This window comes from Peromyscus maniculatus, chromosome 3 (genome assembly GCF_049852395.1).
Source record: "Peromyscus maniculatus bairdii isolate BWxNUB_F1_BW_parent chromosome 3, HU_Pman_BW_mat_3.1, whole genome shotgun sequence".
Classification (NCBI taxonomy): domain Eukaryota; kingdom Metazoa; phylum Chordata; class Mammalia; order Rodentia; family Cricetidae; genus Peromyscus; species Peromyscus maniculatus.
Genome location: NC_134854.1, coordinates 72,992,818 through 73,015,754, shown reverse-complemented (window position 1 = coordinate 73,015,754; position 22,937 = coordinate 72,992,818). Strand labels below are relative to the sequence as shown.

At 51.0% G+C, this 22,937-nt stretch overlaps 1 protein-coding gene across 2 annotated transcripts in view; it reads left to right on the top strand.

The window, feature by feature from the left end:
* Positions 1-22,937, top strand: part of Gsdme (gasdermin E) — a 69,363-nt gene that overhangs the window by 30,195 nt on the left and 16,231 nt on the right. Inside the window, exons 4-9 of one of the 2 annotated variants that reach the window (XM_076566780.1) lie at positions 7,514-7,685; positions 9,988-10,108; positions 15,406-15,570; positions 17,236-17,363; positions 19,047-19,212; positions 21,945-22,018. In XM_076566780.1, the coding sequence (XP_076422895.1) occupies positions 7,514-7,685; positions 9,988-10,108; positions 15,406-15,570; positions 17,236-17,363; positions 19,047-19,212; positions 21,945-22,018 (826 nt within the window). Of the gene's footprint in view, positions 1-7,513; positions 7,686-9,987; positions 10,109-15,405; positions 15,571-17,235; positions 17,364-19,010; positions 19,213-21,944; positions 22,019-22,937 lie in introns of both variants that reach the window. The other variant, XM_006982184.4, reaches the window with a different exon arrangement.

Below are 22,937 nucleotides of genomic sequence, written 5' to 3'. Positions count from 1 at the left end.
CACAGAGGTTTGACTTGTGTTTCCCTGATGATGAGGGAGACTGAGCATTTTTACCATCGGTTTGTTGACTGAATCGCTGTTCTCTGCTTTGGTTCTTCAGTGCATTTTCAAGTTACACTGTTTTTCTGGTACTCCACTTTTTGAGCTCCTGTGTGTTCTGGATGTGGCCCCTGTTGGCAGAGCAGCTGACAGAGACTCCTCCCACTCCAGGCTGTCTGTCAACCATGTTGGTGCCCCTTGGCTTCATAGACTGACAGAGTCCCACATGTCTGTTTTCCTTTTGTCAGAGCTTTTGGAGTCTTGTCTGAAAGCAGCCGCTGCCTTTACTGACCAGTGTCTCGAGGGTTCTCCTGTTTTCTTGCTGTCGTAGTTTCGGGCAAACCCTCAGGACTTCATCCTTTCTCAGTTGACTTAAGCAGGGGAGAGGAGGGGATCAATTTTTCTTTTGCATATGTAGAACCGACTATGACAGCAGCTTATCAAAGACACTATCTTCTCTCCGTCCTGTGTTCTTGGTGCCTTCGTCAACACGCGGGTGGCTGCTTGGTCATAGGTTAATGTCTGGGCCCTCTGCTCTATCCCATGGGTCTTTATGTTGGGTTTTCAGCTAATACCATGCTGTTAGAATTGCTATGGCTTCTCAGTTAGTGGGTTAGCCAGCTAGTTCCTGTGTCCGTCTATCCTAGTCTCACAGGCCAGGCTAGCTTGAGATGTATTCTGTGGTCCAGGTGGGTCTCAAACTCACCACCCTCCCTCCCTCGGCTTCCCAAGTGATGCCTCTGCAGGTGTGCACACTGCCCGCTTTGTAGTGGGATTTGGAGTGAGGTGTCTTCTTCAAGATTGCTTTGATTATTCTGGGACTTGCACAGACTTCAGGGTTTGTTTGTTTCTTCCCTTTCTGTTTCTGTGAAGATCGGCCTCACTCTGCATCCCATTCACTTGGGAATCACGGTGTAGCCCAGGCTGACCTTGAATTTCTGGTATTCCTTCCGTTCCAGCCTTGCAAGGGCTGGGATTACAGATGTGAGCTATCACCCTTGGCTGGCATGGGGCTACTTTCTTCGTTTCTGTTCCAGAACATTCATTACTGTGGTATAAAAATGGCACCAGCTTTTGTGCACTGACTTTTTTGTCTTGTTACTTTACTGGATTTGTTTGTAAGTTCTAACAGCTTTTTTTTTTTTTTTTGGTTTTTCGAGACAGGGTTTCTCTGTGTAGCTTTGCGCCTTTCCTGAAGCTCACTTGGTAGCCCAGGCTGGCCTCGAACTCACAGAGATCCGCCTGGCTCTGCCTCCCGAGTGCTGGGATTAAAGGCGTGCGCCACCACCGCCCGGCCTAACAGCTTTTTTAAAATGGATTTTTTAGTTCAGCATACAAAGTGGCGGTCTTCATGTGACAGCTCTTTGGCGGTCATGTTTCTATCCACATAAAATCACATCCTCTGCACATGCCTAATTTAACTTGTCCTCCTTCCCTTTGCCCAGCTGCTCCTGCTCAGACGTCAGCACCCCATTTAATATGAGAATGGCCTGGGCACCCTTGCCTTGCTGCTGATCTTAGAGAAAACACGGGAAGCTTCTCCTTAGCCACCGTGATTTAGCTGTGGGCTTTTCACTTCCTGCTCTCACTGTCTTGAGGTGTTCTCCACCCATCCCCAGGCTGGAGAGGGTTTCTTTGCACAAGGGCCGCTGAAGTAGCTTCTGCAGAGACCGCTTTGTTTTTTAAGATGGGAAACGGCAGTTTCTCTAGATTCGTGTTTTTTGCATCGGCTCTAGTGCCTGTGTGATGTGCTGGTTTTGATTGACACCAGCAGGCCTACAGGGGTTCCTGTAGAGACGGTAGAAGTTCATGAAGGTCCTTTTGTGTCCTTGCAGAGGACACACGCTTCCAAAGGTCTGTGTCTCAGGCTCCACAGAGCCAAACCCTGATGGCACTAAGGCTTGTGATGGTGGCTGCCATAGTCTCGGAGGTATGAGATGAGGTTGGGTTCTCGGCAGGTCCCTTACAGTAAGTGCAGCTCATGCCAATGGAAGTGATACCTGTGGCCGTGACCACTGTAGGTGACCTGCCTGGGGTCCTCAGGGTAGACATGGGAAATGCCTCAGCCTGGGGCACTAGCAATCACAGGGTAGTGTGAGAACATCCTCTGCTCTGCAGGGTGGGCATGGGTGGTGCTGTAGTTGGTCATATGGGAACTGTTGTTTGAGGGTTTGAAGCCTAACACTGTTGCTTCCTGACCTGGCCAGGAAGCCTGGGGAAAAGGGGGGCTTTTCAAGATCCACTGGGGTGATTGCAGTTGGTGATTCTACCGTGGCATTGGTAGCAACATTTGTGGATTTCAGGGTCTCTATGCATTTTTTCTAGGCCCTAGAAATGGCAATGAGGGTCATTGTCCCAGCTCTTTGTAGCTGGAATTTTCTTCGGGCTGCTAACCAGCTTCCAAATAAAGACATGGAGACTTATTATTATAACTTATGAATGCTCAGTCTTAGCTTAGGCTTGTCCCACTAGCTCTTGTAACTTAATTTAACTGCTTCTATTCATCTATGCTTTGCCTCAGGGCTTTTTATTTTTCTTTCACTCTGTGTGTCCTACTTTCCTGCTTCCTCCATGCCTGTCTGGCTGACCCCTGGGGTCTCCTTTTCTTACTTCTTTTTCTCTCAAGCCTAAATTCTTCCTCTTACTTAACTCTTCCTGCCTAAAGTTCCACCTATATCTCCTCCCTTGTTATTGGCTGTTCAGCTTTTTACTAGGCCAATCAGGTGCCTTAGGCAGGCAAGGTGAGACAGCAACACATCTTTACACAGTTAAACAAATGCAGCATAAACAAAAGCAAGACACCTTTACACAGTCAAACAATTGCTGTACAACACAAACAGATGTAACACATCTTTACATAGTTAAACAAATGCAACACATCTTTGCATAGTTAATCAAATATTCTGCAACAACTCTTTTGGTCAGAAAGCCAGGGATTATAGTGAGATGTCCTTAACCTGTGTTGGGCCATGTGCAGTTAACATGTAAGCTGCTGGTATGATAAAACCTTCCCTGGACTCCTAGGGTTGAGCAGACATAGTCCTGGAACTCATGCCATTGGCATCTGGAGCTCATTTGGTATTTGAAGGCTGTTTAGCATGTCCCTAGGTCACACAGAGCAAACTCTGGCAGATACACAGCTTACTGAACTGGTAGATGTTGTGGAGATGTGGAATACCGATGGGTTTTCCCACAGACCCAGAGACAAACTTGGTTAATGCCAGAGTTTTTTGCACTGGTAGGTGCTGCCCCATGGTGAATACCTACCACCAGACAAGTACAGGTATGACCAGGAAGTGGCAGGTCTTAGGGCCCCTAGTGCTTGTGTTCCTGAAACTGGAAAACAGCTGGGACTTTTCTCAGCTCCCAGTCGAAAGGGGATGCAGCCCCAAGATTGTGCAATGTGGTGCGGGCCCCGGGTATAGTTCCTGTGTGGAAAGTGGAAGTGGGTGTCAGCTTGTCGCTACGGCACCTGTGGGTCCTGAGGGTGTGTGTGTCCAACACCTGTTGCAGTACATGCTGCCCTGGGCTTCTAGGAGGCTGGTCCCAAGCTGTCAAAGGGTCTAGCATGAGAGCTGCAACCTGGTTCCTGGAGGCTGTGGGAGCACACAGTAGGTTCCTTCACTCTCAGACATCCCAGCTCCTCACTGGGTACAAAGCTAGCGAAGTGCCGTGAGCTCAGCATCTCCTCTAGCTGGGACTGAGGGCCACTGCAGTGTGGAGGCTGTGGTTACTCAACCTCGGCCAGTACTGTTGCTTCCTGACCTGCAGGGAAGCCGAGGGCATGGTAGCGAACTGCTTTCCTCTCTTTGCTCTCCCCTCTTCCCCCACCTTCTCCCTCCTCCCTCTTCTTCTCCCTTTCTCTCCCCTCTCTTCCCCACCCTCCTCTCTCTCCTCTTTCTCTTTAGTCTTCTTCTGCTTGTGTTACTCTATAGCCGAGGCTGGCCAGGAACTCGATATGAGCCCAGGCTGGCCTTGAACTTAGAGCAGTCCTTCTCCCAGTTTCCTGGGTACCGGGGTTCCAGGCATTTGTCCTCACACTGGCACTTTCACCCAGTGCTGTTTAGGTTCCTATCACGTCTTCACTGCCCCCAGAGCCTTACCTCGCGGTTTCCCCTCAAAGTGCAGTGCCCCTTTTATATTTGAAAATGATTGCTTTTTAAATTTGTGCGTAGGTGTGCAAGGCAGTGTGAGCTTATAGGCACCATGTGTGTGGGTGCCTCCAAGAGGCCAGCAGTGGCCTTTGAATTCTCCAGAGCTGGAGTCCAGGTGGTTGTGAGCCACCATGCGGTTGCTGCTGGGAACTGAACCCAGGTCCTCCGCAAGAGCAGCCAGTGCTCCTGCATACTGAGCCATCTCTCCAGCCCTTTCCTTTTCAGTTTAATGAAAGCTTTGAGTTGATTTCATTTCTACATCTTCTCGGTTGTTTATTCCTTTTCCTTTCACACTGGTCAAAATGCATCTTCCTGTTCCAGCATCTTTTTACGGCCTTTGTCTGGTTCCGGGCCAGCGATAGTGAATGTCCACGGGGACGGCTGTGCCATTGACCTTTCCACCCATGCGCCTGGTCAGTGTAGGTGACATACTTGTTCCTGGAAGTTTGTACTGCCTTGCTAATTTGCTGACCCTGATAAAATCCTCAAGCATCTTTCGGGTGGGCGTGGCCGGAGCATTGAACTTCTCTCGGCTCTGGGAAAGAAGGAACATGTGGGAAGGGACTGTAAACTGCCCTTTCCAGCCCTTGCTTCAGCCACAAAGGGACCGGACTTCATGTTGACCACCCAGTGTCAGCAAAAGGGGAGAGTCACCTGTTCACCGTTCACCTAACCAAACATAGAATCCTTCTCCTCCCTCTCCATCTTCAATATGTTCTCTTCCCTCCCTCCCTTCCCTCTCCCTTCTTTTCTACTCCATCCTCCCTCCCTTCCTCTTCCCTCTCTTTCTCTGACTTACACACACACACACACACACACACACACACACACACACACACACACACACGTACATTAAAGCAATAGACAAGGAAGAAACAGGCAGAACTTACGTCATCATTTCCATATTCCTTTACCCCCAGGATGTTCCCTGCGCCTGTTCTGGGTGCTGAGTGCTGTCCAGCCCTGAGAAAAGCACAACATGGTAGGATGGTCCCCACCCCCATGGAGTTTCTCTTCTAGACGGAGGTGCAGGCAATGAACACAGAGTGAGCTAGAGGAAGAGTTGTGTGGACATGTGTCTCCATCTTAGCTGTGCCATGTGACAGAGTGCCACTCACGAAGCACATGGAGCTCAGTTCCCCGAGGAGGTGGCAAACAGATACGACCTCCAGGGCTTTGGCTGGGCGTAAAGGAAAGGCTTGAAGGTGGGTTTGACAGAATAGGAGGCAGGAACACGATCATGGGCTTGTAGAACCTGGCTGAGCAGATGAGGCAGAGCCCTTGAGGGCTTTTTAAGCAAGTGAGTGGTATGGGAATTTATCGCTGACCCAGTTAAATGACCCACAGTTCCCAGGAACTGCACATATAGTGGCTGTGTTCTGTGGACCTCATTGGGAAGCTGGCTGGAATGCTTGTGTGGCATAACCAGCTGTGGCATAAACTCACTACACCCTTAAACAAGCCATGCCGAGGGCATTGTTACCAACAGCTAGCCATGAGAAAGCTGCCACGTGAAGGTGACATAATTCACTCCAGGTCATCCAGGGGGAGGGCAGCACCCAGCTGCTCCGTCCATATTTCTTCCTGGAATTGAAGCCCTGCCTGACAATGAACTAATCAATCTATTGATCTACTTTTGTGTCTATGTGGTATGTGTATACATGTTTATGTAGGCATATGTGTGTGTGCACAGGTGGGGACCAGAGGTTGGCATCAGGTGTCTTCCTCAGTCACTTCCTGTTACTTTTGGAGACAGCCTCTTAGTGGACCTGGAGCTCATTGATTTGACTAAACTGGTCAGCCAGTGAGCTCCAGGGGTCCTTTCACCTGTGCTTCCCCAGAGCGGGGATGACAGATGTGCACCACCGTGGGTATTTTCCGTGGGTGCTGGGAGTCCAGCTCAGTCATGCTTCACCAGTGGAGCCACCCCCAGGGCCCCGGCCGGCAGTTTTGTGACTGGCCCATTTGACTCATGTGTATATTGCGGTACTTTTGCATTGCCCTGGCTAGTGGGAGACTGACCAGTATTACACATGTCTTTTCTTTTTACTGTGGAAAAGTATAAAATTTGCAGGTCTGTCGTTAAGTGTATAATTCATTGGCACTAAGCACATTTTCTCTGTTGTGTGGCCGCCACTGCTCTCCATCTCTGGAATGTTCCACCACCTCAAACCAGAATTCTACAGCCATTAAGCGATTAGTCTTCCCTGATTCCCCCACCCTCCAGCCCAGCACTCCAGTCTTCACTATCATTGTGACTTTGTCCATTCTAGATCTTTCCTAGATATGGAATCTTGCCGTGTTTGTCTTTTGATGGAGGCTGACATTGCTTGGCATGAGGGTTAAGTTCCTTCACATGGTAGCATGTGTTGGAGCTGACTCCTTCCCATGGCCGACCAGTCCCATGGTGTGGATAAGCCACTTTGTGTCTATTCCTCTGGGGGTCATGAACTGGTTAATGCCCTGGGAACCCTGAGTGTACCTAGGATGGAGCACCGGCCCCTTAGTGGCCGGGGAGGGGTGCTGAGCTTGCAGGTGACTGACCTCAGAGGTCCTTGTAGTCTAGAATGAGCCTTTTCTTCCTATGCTGGCCGTACCTGGGATCTGGTGTTTTTCCCACCCTTCCACGGCCGTGGTGTTAACTGGGGTCTCCAAGGAGCTTGTCCCCTCACTGGCTTTTAAGCACCAAGTTACAGCTGGAAGGGAGGTCCGGCCTTGCAATTCTACAGAATTTTAAGTGGCTCGGGATGGGGAACCATGCTGGTGGCCTGAGGCAGCTGCAGACCAAATGGCTGTGATAGAAACCCTACGGAGGTTCTGCTTTCTTCCCGAGTCCCTTCTCAGCTCCAGTCTGGTCTCCTGCTACAGCTCGCACTTAACGCCACCTCTCCTGTGTGAGGAGCCACTGTGCCTCTCATCATAAGGACCCTGGGCTTCGGAGGAGGAAGGATGTCTGGCTACCATGTCTGCTACCCCTATGCCCATCCCCAGCCCACCCAGGAGGATGGGCGGCAGCTCTCCCATAGATGGCTTTCCATTGTTCTTCACTGAAACCAGTGTGGCTGTTGGGGACTTTGTTATAAGATTATACAATTCCTCGGTACTTCCTCCAGTGTCCAGCCTGTCCCTCACCTGGTCTGAGTGGCCACAGGAGAGCTTGGCTAAAGCCATTCTAGAGAACCTGCCTCCTCTTTCCTCACCAGGAAAAGCATGAAACCTATCCTTCCCTGTTCTCTCTTCCAGCCACAAGAGGAGATTCTGGTCCCTGCCTCGGTCTCCCTGGAGCGATGGGGTGACTCATGACCACTTTTCTTTTTCAGAACAATTAATCTGGACAACCCGGTGCTCCAGCAGGTGCTAGAGAGGAGGAACGAGGTCCTGTGTGTGCTGACACAGAAGATTGTGACCACGCAGAAGTGTGTGATCTCTGAGCATGTGCAGACAGAGGAGAAGTGTGGAGGCATGGTGGGGATCCAGACCAAGACTGTGCAGGTGCTGCGGCCGCGTCCCCGCCTGGAGACCTTTCCCCACGGGCTCCTTTTCTGGTGTCTTCCTCAGTCAGAACTCATCCTGCAGAGAGTTAGAAAGGGAACTCAAGCTGGCTCTGGTAAACAAGACCTCCCTGGCTCATGGAACTAAGCGCTTTGAGGCATCTGGCCTCAGTTACCATGGGACTCAGGACTTGATGTTTGTGAGCCACCCAGAAAAGCGGAGTCTTCTTCCCCATGGAGCTGGTGGCTCCAGGCTTTCTTCAGATTTGCCACAGTGCAGGGAAAGAGTGCTCCGGGGCTGGACCTCACCAGACCCTGTGGGTCGCATCCGTTTCTCAAGCGGGGGCAATAGAGCGCTAGTGCAGCTGTTCTCAACCTGTGGGTCGTGACCCTCGTCGACAAACCTCTATCTCCAGAAAGATTTATGTCATGATTCATAACTGGAGCAAAATTACACTTATGAAGTAGCAAGGAAAGTCATTTTATGGTTGGGGGTCACCCCAACATGAGGGACTGCATTAAAGGGTCACAGCATTAGGAAGGTTGAGAACCACGGGCCTAGTGACTAGCTGGGCCTGGGCCAGGCACTGTCCCTTATGGAAGGAGAGTGCTTCCGTCAAGGGGATTGTTTAGTCAGGCTCTAGCTGGGCCAGGAACAAGAGGATCTGTCTGTCTATCATCTATCTATCTATCTATCTATCTATCTATCTATCTATCTATCTATCTATCTATCTATCTATCTATCTATCTGTCATTTACTGTTTCTTCCAGATTGCAAGCTGACCCTGGAGCTGGCTCATTAGCCCTGAACTGTTTTCCCTCAGCCGGCTGCAGGGTCTGTAATCTTCTCCAGAGTTTCCTTCTTGGTAGTGCTGGCTTTTTCTAGAAGACCCAGGAGGCTGTATTTGGCAGGGGCCTGGGATGATAAGGGGCCTGGTTATAAGTCTAGGTCTGGGGCGGCTGGGTAGGCAGGTGAGAGGCTGGACCACAGCGGGGGAAGGAGGACCTGATCGAGGTGGCTTCAGCTGGCCCTGCTGACACTTCTGCCCATGGTCACCACCCGCTGAAGCTCTGCTCCTGGGGGCTGGAAGCCCAGCTGCTGCTGCTGCTTCTTGATTCGGAGCAAATCCTCGTAACCAGGCGCAGATCGCCAAGCTGTGCTCTGTGTCCAGTGTCTGGACAAATGGATCTCCGGCTTCCTGTTCCTGGTGTGCTGTGGGAGGGGCTCTTGCCTGCCTGCTACCCCAGCCCTGCCCATCCCTCTTCCTCCTGTCTGTCTTGCAGCCTCTCCGTCTGCATGTCCTCCCGGCTCTGCCTGCCTGTCTGTGCACAGAGCATCATCCACAGGTGTGGGAACAGTTCAGCGAGCGTTTCCCAGCCCAGCTTTGATCCTGTTGGGATTTTCACCGGGATTTCAAAATTGTTTCTCAAAGCCTGGGAAGGGAATTGGAAACTGATCTTATTTATCCGCAGTCATATATCACTTAGCTATGCTCTGAGCTACCCATCACCAGGTAATTTTGTTGGTGGTGATGTCACACTGCGGAATAATTTATGTAGGCCTAGGTGTCTGCAGGGTTTCATGGTGGACCTGGGGGATGCAGTGAACCTGAGATGTACGAGGCTACTGCCAGCCTACCTCTGCACAGTTTATAGTTCTCTTCCTTCCTTCCTTCCTTCCTTCCTTCCTTCCTTCCTTCCTTCCTTCCTTCCTTCCTTCCTTCCTTCCTCCCTCCCTCCCTCCCTCCCTCCCTCCCTCCCTCCCTCCTTCCCTTCCCTTCCCTTCCCTTCCCTTCCCTTCCCTTCCCTTCCCTTCCTACTATATGGGATATATTCTGAAAATACTGTAAGATGCGATGTTAAGGATCTAGTCTAGTGTATATGCATAGTAGCATAGTCATTTATAATTATCACGTGTTCCCTGCTGACAGTGACTGTAGGTGCCCAGGGAGCTGTTAGTGGCATCACCATAGACATGAATGATGCATCCTGCAGTGATGTTACAGTGCCCAGGATGGCACTAGGAGACAGAAACATTTTGGTTCCATTAATCACCTTATTGTGGGCCCACAGTAGTACAATACTAAGTATGTTGTTGTCCAAACAATGTCCTGTGGTGTGGCTTCCTACCCCATGCACAGCCATCTTCCCCATGCCACCAGATATCAGTGCCAGCTGTCTCCTTCTCCTGCCTTAGCTCTGTGGTTATTTCCCCAGCATTCTTAGGAGGCTGGGCAGAGGGGTGGTGGGAAGAAGCCAAGAGTGCTTCTTGAGCACACAAGGGGTACATGTTTCGCCCGCAGGTGTCAGCAATGGAGGACGGGACCCTCGTGAAGGACACCAATGTGGTGCTGGAGATCCCTGCTGCCACCACCATCGCCTGTGGCATCATCGAGCTGTATGTGAAACAGGACGGCCAGTTTGGTGAGTCCTTGTGAGGCTCGCCCTGGCAGAAAGAGAAGAAGGGGGCATCAGAGGAGTGTGAGGGTGTCAGAGGATCTGGGGGCACTGGGGAGAGGGCGGAGGGAAGCCAGGGGCTGCATGCTCCTCAGATGTCACTGTGGCTGTGGGGGGAGCATGCGCTCTGCAGCCGGCCAGACCTCCTGGGAAGCTGTTGAGTCTTCCCAGGTTAAGGCCCCATGGAGTTACTTTTCTGTTGCCATGACAAAGCACCATGACTGGACACCGCCTAGAAGAAAGGGTTTGTTTGGGCTTACGCGTCCTGAGGGAAGGAAGCCCACCACGTTGGGCAGGACAGCGGGAACAGGGTGCTGAGCGCTCACATCCTTTGCTGTAAGCATGAAGCAGACCTCCCCCAACAAGGCCACACCTCTTAAGCCTTCCCAAACAGTGCCACCCACTTCCTGAGGCCTGGGAAGTGCCCAGGACAGTGGTAACTCACAACCACCCTGACTTATCTGTTAACCCTGTCCTCACCGTGACTCCACCCTCCCTCCCAGCGTGAAGCCCATACTGCGACTTGACCTTGCTCTGGGCCTCACATGTCATTGCTATCAGTAGAAGAAAATAAGGGCTGTCCTTTCTTAGAGCTTTCTGCTGACTCCAGATCAGTGGTTCTCAACCTGTGGGTTGACACCCCTTTCACAGGGGTTGCCTAAGACCATTGGAAAACACAGGTTTTTACATTACTATTCATAAAAGTAGCAAAATTACAGTTATGAAGTAGCAATGAAAATAATGTTATGGTTGGGGGTCACCACAGCATGCGGACCTGTATTAAAGGGTCGCAGCGTTAGGAAGGCTGAGAACCACTGTGCTAATGCACAAGGCCCCTTCCCAGGCCTTCCAAAATGGCGTAAGGGAGTGTGTGTGCTGGGGGTAGAGGTAAAGAATGCCGCTGGCTGTCACAGCCGCTGAGGCTGGAAGATGAGCAGCTATGGGCATTTCACTGTGCACTCTTGTTAAGTGTGACCTTTGCCCTCGAGAATAGACTACACACATGTCTGTTTGTCTTTGGTGAGGTGGGTAAGGTGGGTCGGCCTCTGTGAGTCTGTGCCGACTCTCACGAAGACCACGCGACATGCTACCCAGCTCTGCTGCAAAGGTGGGCGGCAGGTCACCAATGTCACCCAACCCACGTGCATTTGAGGGCATGATCAGGCCTGGGACAAAACACTGAGCGCCCCTCACTGGCTTGTTCATCTGTGCTCTGGGAAGCGGAAATGATTTGCCTGAGGTGACATTGTGTCCGTTTTTAAAAACTGATCAAGGATGCTAGGTAAGGGAAACCTGGGCTGCTCCGAATACTGGGGTGGCACCTACATCCCCATTGCAACTAGTTCACAACATTACAAAAGAGTTGAGAGAGTCTTATGTAGCCCAGCCTGGCCTTGCTGAGGATGGCCTTGAACTAACTCCTCATTCTCTTTCCTCCACCTCCAAATACGGGATCACAGGCTCATGCTACCACACCCAGGTACCCCCCACTACTTTCTTCTCCTCCTCCTTTTCTTTTCCTCCCCCTCTTCCTTCCCTTCCGTCTCTCCTTTCTCCTCACCCTTCTCCCCTTCTGTCTGTTCGTGCTCAAACACACCTGAAGGCGATCAGATTGCTGCAGTATCAGTGTATGATGAGCAGTGTCAATGTGCACTTGTACGGTTCAATCGGGTGCGGATGCTCCGGGGCCTCTCGGGTGGTTTTGACTGATGGGTCACTGGGATACTTTCCCCTGCTTTCGTGAGGCTCAGTTGGTAAACACTAAATATCTTAGCTATTACAATACTCTGCTAGCATATTCACTGTGATTACCACGCCCACACTAATCTACCCAGCCAGTTCGCCACATTATTGGCATTTTTTGGAGGGTGTGCATGTGCTTGCATGTAGGCTATATTAGTTTTAGTTGAGTCCTTTGTAAATGATTACATTTATGTATTTGCGTTTGTGCATTACATGAGTGTGTGGATCCGTGCCATGGGTTGCCTGTAGGAGTCAGTTTTCTCCTTCTCCATTTGGGTCCAGGGGACACAACTCAGGCTGTCAGGCTTGGTGGCTGTCATCTGTACCCACTGAGCCACCTTGCTGTCCCACATTTATCATTTCTTTTGATAAGAGCATTCGATAACCTCACAGACTGCTTTACAATCTATACTACACTGCTACCCACTGCTTCCTCCCATCCAGCTGAGGCTGTGTGCCCTCTCTGCCCAGCCCGATCCATCCCTTTCTCGGTCTCCTGGGAGAACAGCATCCTTTGGACTTGGCATGAGCGAGGGAATGTGGTGTGTGTCTTTCTGTGTCTGACCTATGTTCCCCACACACTATTTCCCGGGTTCGTCCACGTTGTCCTACACGATAGAATTTTATCTGTTCAATGGCTGAGTAATATTCCTTTCTGTAAATGTGCCATGTTTCCTTGATCTGCTCATCTGTTGTTGAGCACCCAAGCTGATTCTAAGTCAGATAACAACCAAGTATCGCTGCTGATGCTGTGGAGGTCGGAGTTTATTTTGTTGTTGCTGATGATTATTTTATGTGTATGAGAGTCTGGCCTACGTGAATGTATACGCACCATATGTGTGCCTGGAGGAGGTCAGAGGCGAGGGCATCAGACCCCCTGGAACTAGAGGTAGGGATAGTTGTGAACCGCCACGTGGGTGCTGGGAGCCAAACCCAGGTTCTCTGGAAGAGCAGCCAGTGCCCCTAACTGCTGAGCTGCGGTCCTTTTATTTCTCAGTCCCAGGACCCCCAGCTTCACTCTTTTAACCCTAGCGGTCATTTTAACCCACACATTTGTTTCCATGGCAACAGCATTGCTAATGCTTGTCACAAGTCTGTGTATTTGATGATAAAAAGCTTCCTCATAACTGGAACTTGGGGTCATTTAGCCCGTGTGTTTCTATTTCATCTACTTCATGGCCCTGATGACCACTGTTTTTCTCTGCTTCGTGAGATTTACTATTCTAGAATCTACACATGAACGCGATCACACAGTGTCTGTCTTCTTTCGCCTGGGGTTTAATGTTCTCCAGATGTATGCGTGGGTTTCCTTTTCACGAATGGGTAGTATTCCATTGTGTGCATATAACGGCAGCTCTTTTATCAATTCGTTCCTAGTGCTTTTATTTCTATATTTAACTACTGTCAATGTGTCGTTTCTCTAAGGCCCGTGACAACGTGGCCCACGTGAGGGGATGGCTATGAGCTCTGGGAGGGTCCTCGGTGGCAAGAGACCGGGCAAGCTCTTTCCTGCCAAGCTGCCTGCAGCTCATTTGGGGTGGCCTGTTTTCCCCTGGAGCTTCCTTCTCCCTTCGCGCTTTCTGGGTTCTGCTGTCTCCCCCATCCCCCATCCCTGTCTTCGGCTCATTTCCCAGGCCCTGGCCTTGGAGGCCGCTCCCCAGGCTTTCTCCTCTGTTGAGCGCCCACCTTTGCCTGTTGTGGCTGGGTCCATAACCACTATAGTTCTGCTTTTCTCCCCGTTCCTACCCATCTGCATTTCCTGTCACTCTCCACATGGAAATGTTCTTGCATATATAGTCCCATTAGCAAACCTGTGGGAGCCGGAAGGAGGTGCCTGCCCATGCTTCCTGTCTGTGGGTGCCGGAAGGAGGTGCCTGTCCATGCTTCCTGTCTGTGGGAGTCAGAAGGAGGTACCTGTCCATGCCTCCTGCCCATGGGAAGCGGAAGGAGGTGCCTGCCCATGCTTCCTGCCTATGGGAAGCAGAGGGAGGTGCCTGCTCCTGCCTCCTGCCTATGGGAGCCGGAAGGAGGTGCCTGCCCATGCCTCCTGGCTATGGGAAGCGGAAGCAGGTGCCTGCCCATGCTTCCTGGCTATGGCAGGGTTACCCTGGACAGCTACCCTAGCTGTCTTGTGAATCACTGAGAAGCCGACTCCATCCTTCTGTGTTCTCAGCGGCCATGAACCCCTTCCTCACACGTCTCTCCTGGGTCTAATCAGAGGCACCATTCATCACTCTGGAACGGAGCTTGCACGTGTGCAGCGGCCATTTGCTCATCCTCCAGTGTGAACTGGATCTGATGTCCCCAGCAGTGATGCTGTTCTCACCCTGCCTTCCAGTCCTAAGCAGTCCCCTTCTTCTCACCCACGTATTCAGGAGCCCCGTGTCCTCCTCTTCCACCTTGCAGTGCAGTCAGTAGTGAGGATTTGAGCCACAATCGGAGCATTCCAGTCACCTGCCCAAATGCTCTCCGTGGTGGCCTCTGTTCTCAGGATGAGCTTTGCCCGGGCAAATACGCCCCTTTGATCTCTTATCCCCTACACCACTGCCCACTGGTCTGCCCAAAGCTGATCCATTGTCTGGAGACAACCCTGCCCTCCTGAGCCCTGCGCCCAGTGCCGCTCGTATCTAGGGTATCTAGCTCCTGGCCCACAGCACTTGTGCTGAAAGGTGGCCTCTTGGGCTCTGCTTCAGCAGGAGTCCTTCTCTGACTCTCTCTCACCGTGGCGGCATTAGGATGTGAAACCCCAAACATTTTACAGTGAAGGAATGTGAGGAAATGGTGGAGAACAGACCTAGGGTTTTCTGGTCCTCCCCTGAAGTTGCGGCACACCCTCCAGGAGAGGTGTCTTCCCTGTGCTCATCTCAGAGGACAAGGACACAGAGGGAGCCCTTGGGTGCGCCTAAGCTTGCTGTAGTGCAGGAATATTTTGTCAGCCACACTACACTTCATCAGACCGAGCGTAAACATCCTCAGGTGAGCAGACATGGTAACACATGTCTGTAATCCCAGCACTTGGGAGGCTGAGGCAGGAGGATTTAGGGTTAGAGGTCAGCCTGGGCTGCATAGTAAACCTCTTTACTGGTTATTTTTCTGGTGCTGTGACAAAACACTGTGACCAAAGGCAAATCAAGGGAGAGAGAGTTTAATTTGGCTTACAGTTCCAGGTAGAGAAGAGTCCATCATGGAGGGGTGGAGGCATGTCAGCAGGGACAGGAAGGTGAGATCTCACTGGATGACATTAGCTCAAGGGTATAACTCTGAGCCGACCCCCAGTGACGTCCTTCCTCCAGCGAGGCTGCACCTCCTAAACAGTCCCACAGCTGGGGACCAAACGCTCAAATGATGAGGCCATGGGAAGTATTTCTCATTCACGCCACCAGACTGTCTCAAAAGCAGAGGCAAAGGAGCAAAGGCCTTCCTGTGTGTCTTAACACAGCCTGAGCCATGTAAAGGTGAGTCTGAGATGAGTATGAGCTGTGCTAACCCATGTCCGACTTGGGCTTTTCTCCCCGCTACAGAATTCTGTCTCCTGCAAGGGAAACATGGTGGCTTTGAGCACGAGAGGAAAGTTGACTATGTCTACTTGGACCCCATGGCCTACAGAGAATTTGCATTCCTGGACATGCCAGATGGGGGTCAAGAGATCTCTTCCCAAGATGGGCCACTACATATTTTAAAACAAGGTATTGTCTGCAGCACGGTTATGGCCCGATGGAGATGTGAACCCTCTTTCCCAAGAGGTGATGTGGCCTTCAAGATCCCCTTGAATCTTGGGGAGGACCAGGTCTCGGGTGCTGTTTTGGAGAATGGAGAGACCCTAGGTGGGTCAGTGTGGGAGGCCAGGGAGTGCCCTGGTCAGGTACCTGACAGTTCTCTTTTCCTGTAACCACAGAACCCTAATGGACTACTGAGAATGGCCAGTGATGAGCAGGGCTGGAGACCTCAGGATCTGTATCAGTTTTGTTACATTCTGAGCTTCACTGCCTGGCAGGCTGCTCTTTGTCAGCATGGTAAAAACCATGGCGGCAGCTCACCCACATGGCGGAGGGGCTGTACCTCTGAACTGGCCATGGTAATCCTCTTTGCTCCACATAGCTTGTCGCTTTAGAATTAGTTTGCTTTGCTGAGTGCAGGAGAGCAGTGGGCAGTAGGGGGAACTGGGTGAGAAAAAGGAGAAACATGTGATGAGGTAAGAGCTTAGGAGAAGCCGGGGCTGGCTCAGAATATGCTCTGCCTTGCATAGCAAGAAAAGCTTCCTCCCTCCCTGGGACTTCAGTAAATCCCTAAGCAAAGGATGCTGTTCCGGTTACAAATTGTCAGTATTGGAGAACAGGGTGATGGAAACCCGGAGTTAAGGTAGATCTTTCCTGGAACAAAGGTTGACTGAATTTGAGGCATCTACTTGCAAGAAATGGTTGTGGCTGAGCTGAAGTTGCCCTGCAGAAGATGTAGGCTGGATCTCCTTCCCCACCGCTCCAAGCCGAGTCAGCCTCCTATTGGCTGGAGTGTCCTGGGCAGCTGGGGATGGTGGCAGGTGGATTGGGAGGTCTGGCCTGGTGTTTGAGCCCCCAGATTCTAGGCTAACCAGGACAGCCCTTCTTTTCAGGCAGGGTCTCACAAAGGGGAGTGTCCGACGATGTGACTCAGGCATTGTGTGTTCAACCTGTAGGGCTTTTAGCAGTTGTTTCCTAGACCTCCATCAGCAAGGCCATGCATTTCTGTATCAGCACGCAGCCCTCGGTAGGAAAGCACCATCTCAGCCCATCTTTTTTGGCTTAATTTACTAGGAACTTTTGACTGTCCTCGGGAAAGAGAAGAGGATTACAGGGCACAGGCTTCCAAGCCCCCTGAGGAGGATGCGAGCAGCACAGCAGAGTATACACTCTGTGCTCATCTTGAGCAGGAGTGAAGGGCACAGGGAGGGAAGTGGAAGCCATGTTTGTCATGAACGCAGAGTACCGGCCCTTTGACCATGCATGGAAAAGGAAAGCATGCCAAACTGCAGGGCATTTCTAGGCAGCGCTGGGAAGGATGTGTCTGGGGACCCGTGTGCCTCATGCTTAGTGATTCAGCCTTGAGATGCGTTTCCATAGGCATCATGCCAAAGAAGAACGTAAGTGGCTTCCAGGCACTACCTGGTCAAGCTTAGCACTGCGTGGGCAGAGAAGGGTGAGGCCTGGGGTGTCAAAGCGGGCTCCCCTGTCCCTGCTTCCTTTCCTGTAGCTTCCCTGGTTCTTGAGAATCACTCAGGTACCAACTCTGAACCTGGAGTCCTTTGGAAGGACTGATGACTGAGAGGCAGGTTGTGAGCTAGGCCTGACCCTGCATCTATGTGCTCTGGTCCACAGCGTCTGTGCACCTAGAGAGGAGCTTCCAGCCCTTCGCAGTGTTACCTGCTCAGCAGCAGATGGCGCTGTCCCGTCTCCTGCAGAAAGTCCTGTTCGATGAGGAACTCCTTAAGGCCCTGGAGCAAGTGGTGAGGCAGGGGTGGGGGATTAGTGGTGGGGATGAGGGGGTTGGGGTTGGGGTGGTGGTGGGGGTGGGGGGCTGGGGGACTAGTGGTGAGGGTGGGGGATCGCTGGCAGGGGAGGGTGTTGAGTTGGGGTTTGTACCTGGTTGCTCTGAAAATGTGCACAGGCTAGACCCCTCAGGACAGGCTTTGGGGTAATATGACATAAATTAAGTTTCACTACCTCCTTTTGACCCTAAAACTTGAGGCCGACATCAGGCAGAGAGGGATAAGTGACTTTCTTAGAGCTATAACAAATGACCACAGGCTTGGCGCTTAAACATAGCAGAGATGGATTCTCTTACAGACCTGGAGGGCAGGATCCAGAGTTGACAGTGGCAGCAGGGCCACGCCCCTCTGAAAGAGCTAGGAGAGAATCCTTGTTGCCTGCAGTTTCTGGGGGCGCCTGCCATTCCTTGGCTTGTGGCTACATCGCTCTTCTGTCGGTCCCCCTTTGTTTGTTGAGGTCTTCTCTAGACACAAAGCTCATTAAGGCTCACCATTACTGGATATAGGGTGCTCTTACTTTGAGACTCTCACCTTAATTCTGCCTGCAAAGACTCATTCCAAACTGGCCCCGTCCTGAGACTGCAGGCGGACATGTATTCAGGTCACAGTGAAGGGGCTATGTGGCAGAGCCTGTTAGTCTGTCCCATTTAGAACACAGATAAGTAGGTGTTTATTACTTTGTTTTGCAACAGCCAGATTTCGGGGGACACGCCAGCTGCTCACCCTCCATCAGCTCAGATTTTTTAAACTTAATGAGGCTGAAGCTTTGGAAATTTTCACTGTGACATTTCCACCCTCCTTTCCGTACTGCTCAAATGCTTTAGGTGTCCAGAAAAAGACTCACGTTATCTTCCCTCTTGAAATGAGATTGTGCTGGAGAGCACGGAGGACCTGGTTTGCCTTCTGGAGGATGCAGGCTTAACCCTAGGAAGAGCACAAATGTCTCAGAATCCCATGACTTCTGCTTCATTAAATAGCTCCTTCCTAGAGAAAAATGTCAGGCTGGTCCCTTGTAGAGCAAGTAGCAGCTGCCCTGTCAGATGCTGGCAGAGCATCAGCCCGCTGGTGGGTGTCAGAAGGGATGCAGGGTACTTACATAGAGTGGAGACAACCCGGGAGATCGGAACTGGCTCATGGGCAGTGCCATCCCACCCCAGAGCAGCCCTGTGGGGATGGGTAAAGCTGCCAAGGTAGGTTGGGGACACACTAGGTTTAGAGGGCTGTTTTTAAGAGTGTGAGAACCAGGAAAGGATGCTGCTTTCATGTCCCATTCATCAGTTTGGTATGTAGCTACTTGTCCCTGTTTCTGGTAAAACTCCATAACCTGGCTTGGTCTGGAAGGTTCTCTCTGCCCAACATTTCCTGCATGACTCTCCCCCCTTTCCTTGGATAGTACTTGGGCAAGGCTCAGCTTAGTGTGTCCTTTGGAGGACATTTAGGCCCATAGCTAGCGTCACAGCACAGACAAGGGCTCAGTGCTTGCTTTCCCTGGGGAAGGTGACGTGCACGGAGTGTTGGGAAGGTTGGGGGAGGACAGAGGCCCAGCTGCTTGTACTTGAGTGGGTTCTGCTTCACCGTGGCCTTTCTCCCCGTTCTGCACTGTAGTGTGATGATATGGCCGGTGGCCTCTGGTCCTCGCAGGCTATATTGGCGATGAAGGAGCTAACAGACAGTCAGCAGCAGGACCTCACAGCCTTCCTGCAGCTGGTGGGGTGCAGGGTACAGGGTGAGCATCCTGGCCCGAAGGACGAGGTCAGCAACCAGAAGCTCTTTGCAACAGCCTACTTCCTGGTCAGTGCACTAGCAGGTATGGAAACCAAGACAAAAAAGAACAGGGCAACCTTTGCCACGGCTGGGAAATGGTATTGCTTTCTGTATGTGCTTCTGGGACACAGAAGCAATGATGACCAAAGGTGCTTTCTCTCCTTTTCAGTCCTGAGGGTAAGAGTGGAAGGTCAGTGGAGTCCTGCCTGTATGTCTGTCCTACTCAGGGAGGACTACCTTCTGGTCCCCTCCCCCGAAGTCCTTTTCAAATACAGCCTGTGAGCTACACCAGGGTCCACACAGGCTGTACTGCAGGCACTTTCTCCTGGCAGCTGTTTGTCCTGACCTCTCCTTCCTCTCTGCACACTTGTGCTCCACCTCATGGTACTCTCAGGGTTCAGAGTGTGTGCTGTGTGATACGCAAGGCAAGGAGGCAGGCTATAGCTGGGCTTCTGCATAGGTCTTCCACAGCTACTAATAAAAATAATCTCGCAGGCTTATATTAATTACAAACTGGATGGCCAATAGCTTAAGTTTCTTGCTAGCTAGCTCTATCATCTTAAATTAACCCATTTCTATTAATCTATGTTTTGCTACATGGCTGTGGCATTACTAGTCTGCTGGCATGTTGCTCCTTGGGAGGCAGGCTAGGGTCTCTCCAGACTCTTCCTTTCTCTTTCCTGTCTCTCTCCTTGGATTTCCCACCTGCCTCTAAGCTGCCTTACCCTAGGCCAAAGCAGCTTATTTATTAACCAATGGGAACAACATATATTCACAGCGTACAGAAAGACATCCCCCAGCAGGTCTTAAAATGGCTTTCCAGGGGGAGTGGATTTTGGTTACTGTCAAGTGGAGACCATCATGAAGGAAGGCTGGTGGTGCCCTGTGAAGCAGCTGTAGCCACATCCCATCCTCGGAGGACCAACTTCCCTCCAACGCATGCTAATAGGCACTGTGTCCTCATACAGGCATTTTCTTCCAGCACTACAGAGGGAAAGGCCCAGGGAACAAAGACAGTGTAAGGCTGCCCAGGGAGTCCAGAAAAAGTGAGTCGGTTACAAAGGAGGTTCTGTGGCATTGAGAGCTGGGATTTGCTCATAGTCACACAGGCAGGGAAGCTCTCCAGGAGACGGGAGACTGCAGTACCAGAAGCAGCCAAGCAGGATAAAGCCAAATAACACCGTCAGGGCCCAAGAGGACCACTTTCTGTTCCAGCACTATCCCCAGATCTTAGAATACCATGCTGTCTGCAAAGCGTTGGCCAAGGAAGGGTCCAGGGTTGACGAGAATACTACCAAAAGCTTTAAATCAGCCAACCTCTGCAGTGGCTATTATAATGAGATCACAGCTCCGATGGAAAGGGCAGGGTTGATATAGACACTAGCTACACCTCAAGCTTCCCCTGCATCCAGCTTCTTTGTGTTGTGCTAACAACTTGGGGTAAGCATCTCTAGGGATGAGGGATGCAGTGCTAACTGAGTGAAGCAGGAGGCACCCTGGAAGGTGAAGGGGTTGAAGTGTATCAGTGCTTGGTGGACCCTTCTCAGCCCTGTGCTTTCCATCCCCATCTTCGTGGAGTGGGGTGCAGGCCTCCTCGAGGACACAGAAAACTGTGAGCCTTCTCAGAGGCAAAGGCATGACCACACTAGAAGGTTGTGTTGGGGTTCTGATGGGATCACCTAACAGGGTTGCTCCTTCCTTCAGCAGCCTTCAAATTTTGGGGATGGCCATATCCTTTTGTCCTCTCTGGGTCACAGCCTCAGTGACACTTCATCTTTAATACAGCTAACAGATGTAGGTGGTCATGAAGTTCATCAGTAGTCACTATACCAGGTGACTTAGCAGCTCCAAGGTCATGCCCTGGGGGTCAGGGTCATTTTTGGAGCTGTTTTTTACTGGGAGGTATTGTATAGAGGCTTGAAGGACACTGACTTGGATTCCCTTTGGCAGGGCCAGGAGCTGGCAGGTCCCTCTGGTGTAGCCCTACAATTCTGACTCAACTTTGTTGTGTCATGATTAGTCCTCTTGGAGCTTTCTTTCCCAAAGGGACTGGTTTGTTTGTGTGGTGCCCTCTAGTGTGTCAAACGGACAGCTTCTAGAGGCACACTGAGCTATGGCCTTACATGTTATATATTTACATGCCTGTCAATCCCAGTACTTGGAAGAGGCAGGGTTACTGCAAATTCGAGGCTATGCTGGGTCACATAGCAAGAACGTCTTAGAAAACCAGAAACAAAACAAGCTCCAGCCTAGTTACCTGGAAGTGCTCTAACCACTCCAGCACTGCTTTTTTGAGCCAATTATTCTTTCCCAGAGCCCATGCCCTTCTTTCTGGCTAGCAAATTTGATGTCAACGAACATGCTCTGGTGACTAGATTCTCTGGAAGATCATACAGAAAACCAGCACTGCCTTCAAATGTGACCACACTCTTGTTTCTGAGAGTGTGGAGCTCTGGCTGACCTAGAACCCAGAGACTGCCTGCTTCTGCCTCCCAAGTGCTGGGATTAAGGGTATGCCACCACACCTGGCCTGGTCACACATTTACTTTCTCTAACTGGTGGTAGCAAAGTAATGAAATATAAATTGGGCACATAGGGATGGATGAAATGTGCTTTTTAATACAAGGACTCACTGCATAGTTCAGGCTTGCCTCAAACTTGTGATTCTTCTGCCTAACCTCTCAAATGATGAGTTTATAGGCATGCATCACCATGCTTGGCATCCACAAACTTGTTTTTGACAGTGACCATGACCACAATGCATGTCTTCTACAGAAATGCCAGATAATGCCACAATTCTCCTGGGGACATGCTGTAAACTCCACATTATTCGTATGCTGCGTCACCTGGTAAGGAACCTTCAGATGGGACAGTGGGGTGGAAAGGAACGGGGATGAGGAGGGACAGAGGCTATCCAGCTGGTGAAACACCTCTAGTTTCTCAGCTTGAGACAGTGTAAGCACGTGTTAGCATTAACACATGGGTGCTGTGGGATGTTTGAGGTCCAGAACAAAGTGTTCAATGAACTGGCTAGCAAAGCAGCCCAGTGTGCAGACTCCAAATCATGTGCTTTCCCCAGTTTGGAGACTTGGCCATAGCTCAGTACTGTGAGGCCCAACACTCTCTTGTTGGTCACTGCAGTGTGTGGGATGGTTTGAAGCTGCCTTGTGTCAGATTTGCCAGGAAGCACTGAGGGCTGCTGTCTGGAGGAGACATAGCTTCTTCCATCCTCTTACAATATCAGCAGCTTGGTGCTCTCTGGAAATATCACTGCAAGAGCAAGTGATCAGTAATGAGTCTAGCCCCAGAGTGGAGCTAAGTTCTCGTTACAGAGAGGGCAGTTAGCAGAGGGACCAGCAACAGGCTGCCCCAGAATGCCCAGAGGCAGCTCCTCTCACAGTCTGTGTTGGCTCCACTGTTACCCTATAGAGCAAAGCTGGCGATGCAGACTGCCTAGACAGGCCTACCTACCTTCGTTCTGCATGTCCTCTGGGAATACCAAACCATGTACATGGTCTTGGATGTTGTTCTGCATGGAGGATGTGTCAGAAGTCAAGAGCACTATCTTATCACACAGCTGGGCAGGTGCCATCAGAATCGACCAGATTCTGTGCCCCAGGGTATACTCAACTACTTGGAAGCATGCCACCATATCTCAGACCAGCTGAGGGTGATGGCTGCTGGTGTAGTTTGATTATAGAAATGATATAATTGTCCTAATTGTATGAGATGATGAGCAAAACAGCTCTGTTCCCTCTTGCAGCAGAG